The sequence below is a fragment of the Phaenicophaeus curvirostris genome, chromosome 1, assembly GCF_032191515.1.
Source record: "Phaenicophaeus curvirostris isolate KB17595 chromosome 1, BPBGC_Pcur_1.0, whole genome shotgun sequence".
Classification (NCBI taxonomy): Eukaryota; Metazoa; Chordata; class Aves; order Cuculiformes; family Cuculidae; genus Phaenicophaeus; species Phaenicophaeus curvirostris.
This window is the reverse complement of record NC_091392.1, coordinates 200,547,870-200,565,377: the sequence shown is the minus strand read 5'-3', so window position 1 is coordinate 200,565,377 and position 17,508 is coordinate 200,547,870. Positions and strand designations below refer to the sequence as shown.

General features: G+C 36.8%; 1 protein-coding gene across 2 annotated transcripts in view; it reads left to right on the top strand.

Annotated features, from left to right (window-relative positions):
- TRPC6 (transient receptor potential cation channel subfamily C member 6) overlaps positions 1-17,508 on the top strand; it is a 92,086-nt gene that overhangs the window by 58,098 nt on the left and 16,480 nt on the right. Inside the window, exons 3-6 of one of the 2 annotated variants that reach the window (XM_069883485.1) lie at positions 7,778-7,963; positions 9,989-10,153; positions 13,161-13,374; positions 15,211-15,438. In XM_069883485.1, coding sequence (XP_069739586.1) covers positions 7,778-7,963; positions 9,989-10,153; positions 13,161-13,374; positions 15,211-15,438 — 793 coding nt within the window. The remainder of the gene's footprint in view (positions 1-7,777; positions 7,964-9,988; positions 10,154-13,160; positions 13,375-15,210; positions 15,439-17,508) is intronic. The other variant, XM_069883486.1, reaches the window with a different exon arrangement.

The window sequence follows — 17,508 nt, the reverse complement described above, 5'->3', positions numbered from 1 at the left end:
TAGAAGGATATCGATTCCGACAGACACGGAATTGCAAAGTTCTGTCAAAGATCTTTCTTGCATTCCTTGAACAGGAAGAGATCATCATCTTCACGAATCAGCGGGATAATGTGGGAGAATGTATAATTGATTAATGAATGTGAGATTTAAATCTTTGGGAATGTCTTATTACTCTGTGCTGAATGTAATTCATGCTTCTTACATAGAAAATGCCAGTGAATTAACTTTTCACTTCCTATCAAGCAGGATAGTAAGGGATCCCTTCAAACCCATGGATGAAGCTGGCTTAGGACAAGGGAAAGACAGGACTGCAGTGGGAAAGTCTGGTTGCTTATGCAGGCCTCATACGTTCTTATTGTTTTCTTATAGCTGGGCTGAAAGCTTTCTCACTTCTAAATTCTCAGTGTTTTACAGTTATTGACCAAGAGAATTCTAATGTGCTTCTTATGCTTCTTATTGTATTGCTTTTCTTTTGTGTTTCTACTAATCTTTTCCTCTTTTTTCACTTATTTATACCTAGTTATATGTGAACTCTGTGAAGCTGAAGATTATTTCAGTTTTATATAGAATGTTTAATGTTACAAAAATGCATGATTTTGGAAAACAAGAAAAAAATAGTTAAGACCTAGACACTCAAGGTTCCTTAAAACCTTGAAGAATGAATGTTCTTTGGGGTTTTTCTTATTATGTAGGTACAATGGTGAACAACCTACAAAAATATTTACCATGGTTTATTTGTGTTAAAACAGTAAGAATTTAAGCTTTTTGCTCTCAGTGAATACAAAGTCAGGCCTTGTGCAAACATAGGCAAGGTTGATTATAGCTTAAGTTATCTAAAGCCACTTGAACTGGATTTTCCTTGTGGGACCCTGTTGAAAGCATACACTGGTATGTGATACTGCTGTGACAGAACAAGATATCTAGACTTCACTAGCAGGATATCGACCCCCCTCCAAGGCAGTAAGAGAATAGTTTCCAGCATTGTGTTAGGAAGAGTTTGAAGTTGCCATGATCAATATTTAATGTTAATCTTGTTAGCAGTGGTACAGTTCTCAAGGCTGTGACCTCATCTCTGCTCAGCCAGCCTAAACTGAGATCCTGAAATTATGAATTCTTTACTCCTGACTTGTCCTTGTAGGTGCACCTTTGAGGCACCAATCCATTGTAAAAAGCTGAATTATTTCTTGGAGGGGAGGATGTGCTGGGGGTTCTTAAAAACAGCAGCTAATCAGCTGGAATAAGAGCAAATGATATCAATAACACCAAATTCTGGAAAGAGCATTTCAGCTTAAAGCAGAGGATGAAAATCTGCCCTGTGAAGTCCCTGGCAGAAATTATTAGGACCTCAGTGGACAGAGATTTCATCTGGTGCTTTCCTGTTCAGAGAAGAGTATTTAAACCACAAACTTTTATTTCTTTCTCTTTAGCAGCTGTTGAAGATGTGAACAAAAGGACTTGATTAACTTAAAGGGGAATAAATTTAGAACAGAACAGAAAAACATTTTTCATCCACCATAAATGCAGCCTGTTAAGTTCACAGCTATGCTGAGATAAACAGTATGTCTAATTTGTAGGGACTGTGTAACTCCACTTAACACAATTGAAGCGACACAAACTAAGATTATTGTAAAGGTAAATAAAATCATCATCTGGAACTGTCAGCAAGAAGTGTCCTTCAAGTGTGTGCTGCAGTACACAACTGGTGAGATGAAGTGGGAGTGCAATGTTTGTCCCTGCTGCCACCAGGGCAGGGAATGGAGCACACAGATGAGAAAAGGTAGGCTGGTTCAGAAAGCATGTTTCTGTTGCCTGCCCTGAAGTGCCACGAGGAGTTCCTTCCTCAGGGTGACATGGCTCATCTCTGAGTGACTTCTGTTTTTTTAGCTTCTCTCTTGTCTCAGTTGCCTTCTCTAAAGTTAGAGCTCTAATTCTAGGGTAGTGTTGTATGAAGAATTGCAGCACAGATTTGAGGTTCCTCAGCAGAACTAGACAAGAGACAGAGTAGCTCTGTAATGCTGAGTGTTAATCCACCAAGCTCTGCTGGAAACTACTCTTTAGAGTAGAGTGAGGATGAATAAGAACAATGGGGACCAGGAGCAGAAGACAACACAGAAATTTAATTCCCTTAATTTAAGGTTTCACCAGGAACAGGCTAGTGACAACGCAAGTTCTTCTGGGAACATTTTTGTAGGTGCTAAAATCATTTGGTGGTTCTGAATAAATATTAAAGACAAGGGAGTTCATGCATTGACAAGAGTTAACATTTACACTGTCGGTAAGTGATAACATTTACTATATCTAGACAGCCTCTGGACTTGACTGAGAAATACCTGGCTTAGGTTCAGTGCAGGCAGTACAAAGGTTGTGTGTGCAAGCTGCAGGAAATGGATGTTGTTGTCTTTACTGAGTCTGGGCTTGTATGTTCCTGCAAGCTCATATCCCTGCTTGCAGAAGTTTATCTAAAAATTGTTGCCTTTACTTTATTTCAGGAGTTTGCTACAATTATCTGGCTAGCGTAGCCCCTGAGTGAAAATGTGGGTTTTGTATTACTGTAATCAAAACTGTGTGTTTTTATTGTACAGATTAGCTGGACATGGCAAATCTTTAGCTCCACCTAGAGTTTGCCTGAGCCATTTAGAGCGTGTAAAACATTGCCTAAATGAAAATTTTATTTTCTAGTAATACATTGTTTAAGGAGTCACCTATTTTATAGTGCTGATGCGGTATTGTTGCAGGGGAGCTTCCTAGCAAGTGCCTACAGTGGCACAAGCGATTTCCAGGTCTTCCTCAGAGGCAATGAAAAGAGTTGATACTGGACTGTGGTGGTGGTGGTTGCTTTGTGACTATCTTAAAAGTTACTTCTCTCCCCTGTGTTATACTGTCAGTTAAGGTCAGAGGTCACACTGGCCATGAAATTGTGATTCATGCAAAATAGGAAATGCCACAATCAGTGGAAACTGTTGTTCTCCAGAATAAACCACTTTATTTGCTTCAAACCTTCATAGGGGTGTTATCTAGCATTACACACCTGTTGCATTTGGTTGCAGGTATTGTTTTTACAAGTCTTTTGGATGTTTATCCATTATTAGGAGTAAAACCAGAAGAAAGCAAAAGATTATTTCTGAAGGAAGGCTAACTGGATGGATGGGTCAAGTGTAGTATTTCCGTGCCAAGCAAGCAGCTGATTCAGGCTTCCTGAATAATTCTGAGAACTTCAGAATTTTCTGAACACAATTTAATTTAGTTGTTTAAGGCATGGCTAAGTTATATGCAGCTTTACAAGGTTTGATACTATAGAGATTATTTTTATTTGGGGGGACTATGCTCATGTTTTCTGTGATCTAAATTATTTGCCCACCCTAGAGCTAATATCTCTAGTATGTCTGTAAGGATGTAGATGGTATCTGACAAATGTTGTCCTGCAGAGATGTGGCCTGGAGTTTGGAGAAGGACAGCTGTGGCCCAGTGTTGTTCAAAATGGGCAAGATTTGCATTTAGAATAAAGTCTTCTGCAGCTTTCTATAATGGCAACAGACTGTTTCATTGTTTCAAGCGATGGAGTAGAAAAATGTATTTTTAAAATACATTTAAATATGTTACTCTTTACTGTAAATTAATACCCCTAACAAGATGATCTGAGTTTGCTTTTCTGATGAGAAGCAAAATTCAATTTATCGTCTCAAAGTCTGATTTTCTGATTGTTTCATTTATCCAACCCCACTACAGGAACCAGGTTCCAGACTTCATCGTGAGTATCGTCAGTTCTCAGAGAACAGTTAACATCACCTTTTAAAGAAGAACTACTGAGACACTTAAGGAGTAGGGGCCACCTTTGTAAAGGGAATAATGTGTTTATCTGCCTACTAAGACACTTAAATCCAACATTTACGTCCAACTTACATTCACAAGGTGCTTTGAAATCCTAAATCCTCATGTAGCAGTACCTGTGTTTCTGGTCTGTAATTCAATAAGCAGGGCCAGGGTGTGATCTGAAGCACTGCAACGTATCATCTGTGGGGTTCGGTGTCAGCCTGCTCCCTGAGAGCATTTTCATCCATGACACGGTTTGGAGAACAGCAGGAGCCTTTGAGGAGGTCACATGGAGAAGGCCCCTTTCTTCTGGGACAATCAGCTGTGGTGGTGCTGTCATGCTTTCCTGCCCATGCCCTCCTGCTTACGTGATCAGAGGTGAGGCAACATGGTCAGCTGAAGTTTTCAGAGTGATCGTGGCCTGTTTACTCCCTTATCCAGGACACTGAGGCAGCCTGCGGCTTCTTGGACCGCAAAAGGCAGGTGACCCCTCTCAGCAGCAGCCACTGTCATGCCCACCCTTCTTTGTCATTCCTTTGTGACTATCATCTTGTTCCCCTGGTTCCTCATCCCCTGCAGCACCCACCCCAAATCAGCACCTTCCTTTGGTAGAGTGGGAGCAGCCAGGGTGTCCCCTCATCCTTGGTGTGGCAAAATTTGGCAAATTTTTTTTTCCTAAACTGCTCAGGAGCCCTGAACCAACATTGTCACATACATAAAATAAAGCGCATGCATGATTTATTGCAGAATTAAGAGCTGATACTTTTTAGAGCCTCCAACTGTAATTTAATTGCTAACTACCTTCTCAAGTCTCCCAGGACTGCTTTTTTAATTCATTAAGTTTACTACTGGCAGTACAGGAAAACTTGTGGAGTTATCTGTGTGCCTTTGGCCATTTTCAAAAATAAGTTAAGCCAAACAAATTACCACATTCCCCTGGCTCACATTAATGGTAAGAGACACGTGAGAGTCTAGGGGAGAGGGAAGTTTCTGTGCATGTGTGACACAGCGAGACACTGAGATGGTGAGCAGAGCGCATTAATTTGCTGTCACTATACATCGAAGTGGACTAAGGAGACAAGGGGAAAAAGGCGACCCAAGCAGTAATCTCTGCAAGTTAACACACTTGATTTCTTAGAACCAGAGTTCCCCAGCTATAGGTACCTTCTCTATGTTCAAGACCCTGACAAATATTCATACAGTAGTTTAAGACATTATCATCCCATCTGTCCTCTATAACCTTCCCTAAGAGGATAAATTCTTCATGTTTGTATGTCTCAAGACAGCAAACTGTGAACTGGAGGAGGGACGTGCCTTGCCTTCAGCTGACTTGGCTGTTACAAATGCCCATGCCGTGGTTGGACAGAAGCAGTGGTGCTGGGTGCTGCTGAATACCCCCAAGCTCAGTCGCTATAACCTGACCAGTGAGGACATTTCAGCTCAGTTACCACCACTGATCACAGCTGTGTCAGGATTTCACAGGACAGCAAGCTGGTTTATTGCATTTGCAAATGAGGAAATAAACCGATGGAGTTTATGGATTAATTTACGGGGTGGTGGTATATAGTGTGATAATATGTACAAGCTTAAATTCAGAAAGGATAATCCTGCAAAGTGTGAATGGGGGTATCTGGCTATTTTTAAAAGTGCCCATTCAGTATTCATTGTGATAAGCAGGGCTACACTCAGGAAAAAAAAGCAAAAAAAAACAACAAAAAAAACCAAACATATTCTTCATTAGAATAAATTATCACAAATTATTTTTGGTTTGTGGCTACCTAAAGGCATTGGACTCCACCATGGAGAAATGGTCTCCTCACATACTGCTTTGAAAATCCATATCTCATCTCAGTCACCAGTGCTGGAAAATACTGATTAAGAGTGTGTGAGTGTGTGCATATATATCTCTCCTACTTGAGAATATGCACATACCAATATATTACAGTCGTGTTACAATATTTTTTAATATTTATTTATGAAGACCAAATTAATTTATTCCTAAATTTATTGGAAGATATTCCTTTCTTTTTTTGATATTCAAGAGTCAGATATCAGTTTGGAACAGTTCACGGCATCTAAACCTAGGTTGCCGGAGTTGTCTCTGTGTTTTTCCTTTGCATGTGAATCTCTCTCCCTTAATTTTGAAGAGGACATTTATGTATTAAAATGATTGAATACTGAATCTTATCTTAGCTATTGCTACAAAAATGAAAGCCAAACAGAAAATTATATGTTACTCTTAAAAAAAATCTTTTTGTAGTGGCAAGAAGTCAGTATTTTGGTTCTTCTCTATTGTTATTCTTCTAAAAAGAGGGAAAATAAGTAATACAATAATAAAATACACAGCATGTCATTGAATGGTTAGTTTTAGTATTCAACTTCTGTTGTCTTTGTAGAAAAATGACGTTGAAGTTCTTTTTCTATGACAGATCTGAGCTATCTTGCTTACATTACATTATTAAAAAGATAAATCACTAGCATTTTTATGTAGACATACAAAGTGTAACTATGTGTCTATGAATGTTTGCATCCATTGAATTAAAGTGAAATGTAAGACTTGGATGCAATTCTTTAATATAGCCAAGTAATAAACTGGTACTGTGGTGTTGTGGTTAATAAAGCACCAAGATGCATGAAGTACACCCTTGGCACATAAATTAGAGTACTCTGTATACTCAAAATAATGGTTTCTCTACCAGGGTGTGCATTAGATAGCAGTTAGTGTGAAGGAAGTAATGAAAAAGAAGGGACTAAACAGAGACTAAGAGTAGAAGATGGGGAAATACTGTGAAGAATAGACTAGAAGATGGGAAATGTCTCACTGTAATAAAAGCATTCATATTTTGAACATGAAATAGAGACTACATAAGCAGCCCTGTTTGGTGTGTAGTGACTGGGTTTTTTTTCATTCTTTTGTATTGGAAAAATTCTATACTAATTTCATGTTCTTAAGACATTAACAGAGATCACAAAAGAATCAGTTGTTGACATATGTATAAGTAAATCTCTTATGACATCCAGGCTGGGGCAATATATCTGTACGTATGTTTTAGCTTTAGGTAGTTTTCTTTATCTATATCCACCTAACTCTGTATCTGTCTGGCTATATTCATCTTTTCTGATCCCAAAACAGCTGCAAGTAAGGAGTGGTTAATGAATTGCAATGATCAAAATATTTTTTTTTGTTTTGACTTACACCTTTTGGAAAACAGTGACTGAGGGGGATATTTGGTAGTTAAAGTAATAAGCAACTGAATCTGCCATTGTACAATATTTAGGCTCTCATGGTGAAGTCTGTCTTGAGATATTTGATATAGAGAGCACTGAGTTGAAGTTAGAGATGTGGTATCACTGTGCTGTCTGTAGCACTACTGACTGTTGCTGGAAAACAGCAATCAAACATTGTGTTTGCAAGCTAGAAGAGAAGTTGGAAAATGAGAAAGATAAGATTTATGAGAATAATTCAAGGCTTAAGAAAATTCAATATATTTATATAATTCTTGGGAAGGTTGGGAAGTTGTTTAGACATGTTCCCTGTAGGATACTCATTTTGTCCAATTGAGATCTCTACGTCTGAGCTAGTTATTTAGACTTCTGTGACAGTCAGTGAATAGAAAAATTCCCCTGTGCTATTTGTCTAAACAGTCATTAAAATATGTCATACAGTATTTCAGAAAGTGGATTTTTTTTTGCTTTTAGTTGTCTCTAAAGCAAGCCTAGAGAAGTTAACTTGGGTGTCAAAACTGATAATGTGGATGTCCAAGGTAACCAAGGTGAGACAAAGCCTGCTCTTTGAGCATTCAGTAGATAACTGATAAAACAGTGCTGTTAATCTACCAGGAAAAAAAAAAAATGTAACAAGATGCAAACAAACTGCTGATGCTCTCAGATGTGTAGATGGGATGAAGAACTATTTATTTCATGTTATGTCTAAACAGCAAGTTATCTCCTTTCTTTTCTTTTCTAGAATGATTACAAGAAATTGTCTATGCAATGCAAAGACTTTGTAGTTGGACTCCTTGATTTGTGCAGAAATACAGAAGAAGTGGAAGCTATTTTGAATGGTGATGTAGAGATGAGCCATAACAATGGAGAACATGGTCGCCCCAGCCTTAGCCGCTTAAAACTCGCCATTAAGTATGAAGTTAAAAAAGTAAGCAATTATGTTGATCAACCCATAGTGTCGCCATAGTGGTATTAAGTTGTGCTATTATTAAATGTTCATGTATTGGTAGCCTCTGACACTTAAATGAACATTTGGGCCCTTCTGGACTGTATGTTTTATAAACAAAAGAATCCTTGCCCCAAACTCTTTGCAGTATAAACAAGAAGTAGATATTCAGAGTGGGTACTGGTCACAGTGAGTATGAGAGCAAATGGCTCTGAAACAGTTTGTAGCTGTGTGCAAAATTTGTAGATATTCACTCATCTTTAGTTTTTTTTTTTAAATGGAAGAAATTTGCACTACTTCAGTCATCTGGAAAAGTATAAGATTTAATAAAAAACAGAGGATAGCACAGCAGTCCTGTTCACTGCATGATAACAGATATTGATACACATTTTTGTCAAACTGGTGTGTCTTACTCAGAAAGCTGAGAAAGCTGTGAAATTGAGTGTCTCACAGAAAATGTATATTTGTCTGTGTAGTTGTTCAGAGACGCTACTTAGGAATTCTCAGTTCTGAGGAACCATGGGTTACAGGCAGTGTTGAATGCAGGAGTTATCATCCGTTCTTTGGATTACTTCCATTTCTTCTGTCCACTTAATAATCTGGTCTGCATATAAAAAGTACTTTGTGGAACCAGCTGAGTTAGTAGCTGCACCAAGACCCTTGAATTACCCAGAAAACTTCTCTTGGATAGTACAGGTTTCAATGTTGCAGGTGACATATGTGTGAACAAGGGAGAAATTATTTATGTGGTAGTGTTTGTTCAACCAAAGATCAGGACAATACAGTTCAGGGATACACTCAAAAGTAGGTTACCCTAAAGTAGAGCTATTTCCTGACAGAGTAGCAAGACCTTTGATAAAGCTTTTCCTATGTAATGAAATGTATCAGATCAACAATGTGAAAATTAACAATATCTTTAAAAAAAAAAAAAAATCAGGATTCTTAAAAATCCACTGTGAACAGATCTAATTAGTCAAGGAAGAGTTGCAGGTATTTTTACAAAGGTATTTTTCTGGAGTGAACCTGAAACATTTATATATGAGGAGTGTTCGTATGTTCATGAAGGGAGGAAACGAAGAAAAACATTTTGACTGAGGAGCACCTACCTGCATATGAACACAAACCTGAAAAACACTTGGCAAGTTATGATCACTAAAAAGAGCTGAAACAACCTTTGAAGGCAAGATATCACATTGTCTTTGTCCTTCATAGTATCTGAGTCTTAATCGTTCCTTGAACTTTCTTTCAACACTTTCTCTTGCCTGAATAAAGACATATCTTGCACTTTTGGGCATTCATCCTTGAAATACAGAGAACTATTCAGGAAAAAAAAATACTGGATTCAGTTAAATTTTTAATCGTATTTCCTGGTTTAGACTTAAAAGTGTACCATGAACAGGAGTCCGCTGTTTATTTATATTTACCTTGGTGAGATGCTTCTCTTACTTCTCAGAGGTTTTGATTAAAAAAGAGGTTTATAGACTAAACTTCAGGTTTGCGGAGTTTGTCCAAAAGATTCCAGAACCAAGTTATAAATAGTCCTTGGCTGTTTAGCTGGTTTTCTCCACCTTAGCATGTGAAAATAAGGCATATTCTTTCTGTCATAACTAAAGGCTGTATAGCATATGTTACAAGATAGAAAGACTATAGTTTGGAATTTCTGAGATAGTAACAAGAAAATTATAAATGTGAAAAACACATTTCCTACATAAAATTTATGTTTCATTGCCATTGGATGTAAATTAATAGTTTGTGATGGAACACAATGTCAATAAAAACCATAGGTTTTTAAAATTAAATGATTTATTGTTGCTGATGGCAACATGCCTGCATTCTGGGAGATTATGGTTATAAAAAACTTTTTTCTTACACCCTTGTTAATGTTGCTTTGAATACAAGCTGAATCGTTGCTATTCCCACATTCTTAATGCATTTCATAGCTGGTATTTTAATAAAAGATACTCTCACAGCAATGTTATTTTGTTATGCTCCTTTTCTTTGTTATAGTTTGTAGCACATCCAAACTGCCAGCAACAACTTCTTTCAATCTGGTATGAGAATTTGTCGGGTTTACGGCAGCAGACCATGGCAGTGAAGTTTCTGGTTGTTCTTGCTGTTGCAGTAGGACTGCCATTCCTTTCAATGGCTTACTGGATTGCTCCCTGTAGTAAGGTCAGTCTGTGAAATTTTGTAATGACCTTTTATTTACTCCTCTATCATCTATATGTAGTTTCCTGTTTGGCAGAGGTGAAACATGGGTATCAATTAAATAATACTTAAGAAACATGTTATTTGAAAGATGAGTTAGGATGGAATGGCTGCTGGATTGCATGTTCTGACAATTGTATTTAAGACAGGTAATTGTGTTGTGTTAAGTGCAATGTATATTAAATTGAATTACAATGAATGACCAAGAGTTGCCTTGTACAAATTGCCATGTAGAAGCAATAAGTCAAACTATTCTTCACTTAGTTGTTGCCTTAGTTAGGCAGATGCAGAGGATCCTCATTTCCTATTGACTCGGAGCTAGACTGAGTTCAAGCTGCAGATTGATTCCAGTTACCTCAAGGGCTATTTTATTCTTTACTATTAAAAATTAGTAGATAAAAGTCACTGAAACATGAATGCCAAAAATTAAAACAATCATCATCAGTTTTCTAAAAGTCAAAGTGAACTGTGTTGGCTGGTTAAGACAGTGCTAATGCTCCTTATATTTCATGAGTTTTTTAACACTGTCACACAGTCTCCCCATCATCCATTTATAACATGCTCCTTGGATCTGGATGCTACTATTCTGTTTGTTTTGGATGATATATACTATGGAAAGCCTTTCCACTGAAGATGAGTTACAACCTCTGATCTCTTTAAAACTGGTGTTTAATATCTGTTTTAGTTTTTCACTATCCATTTTAAATGAACACTGATGGAAAATTTTAGAGGAATATTAGAGGGATTAAGTGGGATCCTATAAGTATTATTCAGCACATTACAGTATAACATCCATGATTTTAGCAGGTCAGATCCTGTGCATATACAGTGATTTCAGGGGAGGAGGAAGGCTGAAAGAGAGGACTGATGTCTTTATGGTTTCCTTTTTTTTATATTTTCTCTGAGAGGAGAAAGGTGGACCATTTTTGTTTTGCTGTATTTTTCATTTCTTTCAGTCTGGACAAAAAAAATCATTTATATCATTTTCACTTTTCTTGCAGTATAGACTAGTATTTTTATTAATAATTCTGTCTTAAAACATCCTTTGAGATTTAACATACTTCAGTAATTGGTTTTCAACTATAGCAGTGACTTTTCTGTTTGTTATTTTCTTTTTTCTGGAACGGATCAAGAGGAGGGCTACAAAAATGATCAGAGGAGCTAGAACAGCTGCCATATGAGGACAGGCTGAGAGAGTTAGTGTGATTCATGTTGAATACTTCTTGTTTCATTGTATTCTGCAGATGTAAAATCTAATCCACCTTTTACAACAGTTACAATTTCTTATCTTGTGCTTCACTCATACTTCAAAATTTGATTCTTCTGGTTTTTGAAGACAAAATCTTCACTGTTTGATTTCAGGATAGGATGGCTCCAATACAGAACATGTTCCGTATCAACAGAGCCCTTTCTATGTTTGTATTTATGGAATTTTATAGAATTCTTCTACTACTACCAAGATGAAATACCCATTCTTTCTCTGGATATGGCACTACAGGGCACAGAGACAGAACAGAGAGAGCACTCGCACTATCTGTGGTGAAAATAACAGCTTGCAGTGGAAGGATTCTGACACATTTCTTTGTATTCTCATGACACAGCCCTGAGAAAGGCACAAATGTCTTTATGACATTTTCAACATCTCAGTTAGTTACCTGTATAGATGACTGGTTTCCTCTTTAGGAAAAAAATAATTGGAGCTTGGATGCTGAATTGAGTTTCAGGTCTGGAAGAAATTTCATAGAAGTATGTGACAAAGTCCCATTGGTTTGGCAGGATGCTGAAAATAATTAAGATTACCTTTTATTTGAGTTTTGGCCAGCAGTCCACTTGGAGGCACTCCACAGTTTTGTAAACCATTTACTCAGCATTTCTAATCAGTCTAATTTTGTGCCTGATAACCTTGACAGTGTTACTGTAACAGTATCTTGTTTTCTTCATCTTATCTGGATTTGAGACCGTAACATTGCATCTTCAGTTGTATCCTTTTATTGTGTTTCTGTAAAAGCTGACTATAGGGACACCAGTTTGATACTGAAACAAGTGTACCAAAAATGTGAATGGCAGTAACTTATCTTTCTGCTTTCCTCTCCTTTTTCCAGACCTGATATTCTATATTTCAGTTGCCACCCGTGATACTTGCTTTCAATTCTTTCCAAGGAATTTTTGACAGATATAGGTACTGTCTTCGTGTAAAATAAATATTTTTCTACAGCTGCCAACTAAGGGAGCAAACTAAGACTTTTACTATTAATAGAGGCACTTGAAAAAATAAAGTAAATAATTGCTAAATACTCAGCCTTGTGTGAGTTTGTATGAAACTTCTAGGTTTTTAGTGTGGCACTAAACAATTTTAATGTTCTTCATTATCACAAAGTTGGGTACATTTCTATTAAAGGAGTCAGGAAGGAAATTAAGACACTACAGAACCCCATGGCAGGGGGGATGGACCTAGGTGATCTTTAAGGTCCCTTCCAACCCAAACCATTCTATGACTCTATGATTAACAGAACCTTTTGAGGCCTCGTTGCTTTTGTTTGTTTGTTTTTTAAAAGGAGAAAATAGGTTGGGGAAACTGCATAATAATGATGCTAAATTGAGTATCCTGTCAGTCAAGAAACAGAAATCTTTAGTCATAATTCACTCCTGGTGACAATTTAATGCTTATAGTAAGTGTCAAAATCTCATTTTCTTATAATAGATACCATAAAATAATTACAGAATTATTTCAAAACATTGAGGTAAAAATACATATATGATGACCTGATAGATTATCCATCTGAAAACAGAAAAAAAGTAGAAACTTTTAAAGGTGACTGTCAGCACGACATCATAGTGTACAACTTTTTCTAAGTATCTTTTCGTGTGTGTTACTGAAATATTTATTTTTCTGTGTTACTGTTCTTTTCATACATGTCTGATTTGGAAGAAGGCAATGCAATGTTCTTGTGTTTCATAACCTCTGTTGCAGCTGGGGAGGATAATGCGTGGACCATTTATGAAGTTCGTAGCCCATGCAGCCTCTTTCACCATTTTTCTTGGTCTACTTGTCATGAATGCAGCTGACAGATTTGATGGCACCAAACTCCGGCCTAATGAGACAACAGGCAATGTAAAACAGCTATTTAGGATGAAAACATCCTGTTTCTCATGGATGGAGCTGCTCATTATTTCTTGGGTAATAGGTAAATATTAATTTTTGTTTAAACTTGTCTTGCTACGTTTTCAGTGAAGCTGGACCCAATCCTTGCTATTAATAATCAAAACAAAGGGAGTTTAGATAACTGGCTGCATTCCTGTGTTGGCCTGAGGATTCTTTTTGGAAGTCAGCAGGATTCACATGTGCCTAGTTAATCACAAATATTCAGGTTGAGCATTTAAGTGAAATCTACACCATCTGAATATCAATGATTTTAGTGTTATGGATGTCAAAGAAAAATGTCTACCAGTTTTCTGGGGTTTTTCAGTTGGGCTGTGTCAGCTCCCAAAGGGAAAGATTTCCACATCATGGGCCAGGTTTTTGTCTTTGATTGTCTTTTTCTGTTGATAATCTCTTATTTTGCAAGCATGCCTGCAGAATTAATAGTATACAGCTAAATATATTATTATTTGACAAAAGAGAAGAATATATACCCCTGAACGCTTAGCGATAGATTTTTCCATCCCAGCATGGGAATGAAATGAATGCTATGAATTGTACTCCGAGCTGATCCATTAAATTTGGTGATGCAGTACTATTCAGCATAAGAACTTGAGCACAGACACTCAAAATACTATCTGTCTGATTCTTAATTAAAGGTCTAATACCATTTATTCCAATGGGGATTAGTTGCCCAAGTATTTTATGGATCTGGGTTCTGGTTGTTATTGAGACCATAATATGGGAGAGTTAGATTAAAGCTAAATAAAATCTCTTTATATTCAGGACCATATGCATTTGAAAGAACTTGCTTTTATGAGCTCTCTGTGATTGAAATTGAAGTCATTTGCACATTAACTGATTCTTATAGCTTTAAAAGACATTGATAATCTTTATTTATTTAATCATAAAGCTGTTTGTAAATTAATACAATTGTGTATTATAGGAATAATATGGCACTTAGATTCCCAAATATTCTATAAATATAAGTGTTTTCATCTGATAATAAAGGTGTAAATAGTAATTTCTCATTTTTAAGTTCTTGTTTTCTAGTTAAATCTCTTATTTATTTCAGTGTCATGCAGAAGACACTTATTGAAAAATTGATTCAGTGCATATAGATGTCATTGAATTTAATTGCTGTAATTAACATTATAATTATCCTATCTGAAAATGATGAAAAGTTTCTTCAGACAATTTGATAAGTGCAAAAAACAGTCACATTATTTGCATTCAATTTTTATTAACTTTCTTTAGTATATTAGAAGTGTAGTTCATGATTAAATAATTTTATCTTGAAAAGGAAAAGGATTTGCTCAATAAAAAGAATGACATAAACTAATATTGTACTCCTGTATTTTATTATTAAGGGAGAATAAGTAGGAATCAAACAGATACCTTTACCCTGTGAAAGAAGCATTAGTTATGATTATTACTTTCATGCTCGTTTGTCACATATATTTGCAATTTCAGAAAAAATAGACCATACCCAGGGAACTCTGCAAATAAGAAAATGTGAGTTCTGCTATTAATTCTAACACTACTGTTTGATCATGCTGGAGCATTTCTCCTCTTTCAGTCTCTTTCTGTGTCTATAATAGATGGGAATATTCATAGCTCATTCTTCTCTTTGAAAGCTTTTGTAGTTGTACAGGAAAAAGCAGTATGAAAGACTGTTATTATTATTTCCATGAGAAAGTAGTACTGGAATGTATATGAATTGGTGATTTAAAGGATTTTAGTTTGTGTTCAAACTCCCACTGACCAAAATAGTTTTAAGTTTGACTGCAACCAAGAGCATATCCTACAAACAATAAAATACAAAAAGAAAGAAACATGAAGAGAAAAGAATACACTGTTTTCTCTGTTCTGTCTTATACAGGCATGATATGGTCTGAATGTAAAGAAATTTGGTCCCAAGGTCCAAAGGAATACCTTTTTGAGTTATGGAATATGCTTGATTTTGGTATGTTAGCAATTTTTGCAGCATCATTCATAGCAAGGTTTATGGCATTTTGGCATGCATCCAGAGCCCAGAACTTTGTTGATGCAAATATGAAAGATCTGACGAGTCCAACACTGGAGCCCAACATAAAATACTACACCTTGGGTGAGTTGATTCCACATAATTAAGATTTATTTCTTGGAACAAGACATTGATTTTCTGTTAGTAAGACTACTATACTTTATTTCCACAATGCACTGCTTAAGAAATTCCTGCCCCTTCTTCTCATTCTCATCCCTACTACTTGATCACAGTTCTCTTCGCTCAGCTCATACATTCCTTTGGAAACTGTTCTAGATATCAGGCACTGAAATGATCTAAAATCAAATAATCTAACTGTCATTCCACACGTTTGCAAGGTTATTTTAACCCAGCTCATTTAATCTGTTCGGTTACACATTAGTATCCTGCAAACACTTGTGTTTTGCTGGCACAACTGCAAATATGATGCACTACAGTGCAGGGGCAGAACTAAGCAATGTGGTGCAGGAATTTCTTAAATCTGCTTTGCCTATATGACCAATATATCTTTTGACTACAGTCTAATTCTTTGCTCAGAAACTCTGTTATATTATTTTAATATTTCTCAGTCCACTCTCTTTACCAGTAAGAGATAAAAATGTTAATAATGTTGCTTGGCATATATGAGAAAAATATTAGAAGTTATTTTGCCCAAATGAGAAAAAATTAAGCTCTGTTTACTTGTATTCACTCTCAATACCACCACATCTCTTTTCCTTTTATTAGACATTTTTCTCTAGATACTGAATTACATCAATTTCTATCTCTGTTCTGTGCCTTACTCTTTCTGGTAAGGTTTTATTTCTTCATTATGCAGGACATTAAAAAAAGCAGAGCAATTAATATATATACATTCTCAAATCCATTAAATTGTAGTCTTATAAATTTCACTGGAAAGTTACAAATTTCACACAAGTTATAAAAGCAGCTGGTTAAATATTAATTCAGTTTTCAGTGACACCCACTTGAAAGATCTGCAAAAAGGGTCTGGTTTTTATGTTCACATTTTCTGGGTATGACAGGCATAAGTCTTGTAATTCACTTGTACTATATAGTACGGTATCATCTACAGAGGGAGTTTCCGTTGACACCAGTCATGACTCATGACTTTGTTACGCACTTAAGCAGAGTTGAGCCATGTTTTAGTCTATACATCTACACTAAAGTCTACTTGGAAAACATTTATGTATGATAGTGCTAACATGGATAATATTAATAGTGAATATTTACTGCTACAGGTTTTATGATAGGCTAGCAAACATAACTTGGTGAATACCAAGCGGAATGTGAGCCAGCAATGAGCCCTTGTGACAAAGAAGGCCAATGATGTCCTGGGCTGCACTAGGCAAGGGATTCCCAGCAGGTCAAGGGGGATCGACCTTGTCCTCCGCACAGCTCTGGTGAGGCCACACCTGGAGTACTGTGTCTAGTTCTGGGCTCCTCAGTACAAGAGACATAGTTATATTGGAGAGAAGGCCCTATGAAAATGGTGAAGGGGCTCTTTAAAAGGAAAGGCTGAGGGACCTGGCACTGTTCAGCCTGAAGAAGAGAAGGCTCAAGAGGGATCTCATCAACGTATATAAAAACCTGAAGAGAGTGCAAAGAGAGTGAATGAAGCCAGGCTCTTTTCAGTGGTTCCCAGTGACAGCAACAGAGGTAATAGGTTCAAACTGAAACACAGGAAGTTCCCTCTGAATGTCAGGAAACAATATTTTGTTGTGAGGATGATCGAGAACTGGCACAGGTTGCCCTGGGAGGTGGTGGAGTCTCCATCCTTGGAGGTATTCAAATGCCGTCTGGACATGATCCTGGGCAAACAGGTAGTCCCACTGTAGAACAAGTTTTGGTCCAGATGACCTGCAGAGGCCCCTCTCCCACCTCAAACTTTCTGTGACAATACAGCTCATCTGGAAACCTAAAAGACATCTGACTACTAGCCCATACTGAAACGTCTACCATGTTTGATTTTAGTTATCTGTGAAATCTGAGGCAAAGCTAACATCAAGATGTCTGCTTATGTGAAAATGTGTAGTCTTTTGCCATACAGATATTTTCTCATTTGCATATAGTGTGTAACAGGCTTTAGAGTGAGGAGCTCAATAAACAAAACAATACGCATATACCTACAAGAAACATACAGCAGCTAACAAGTCA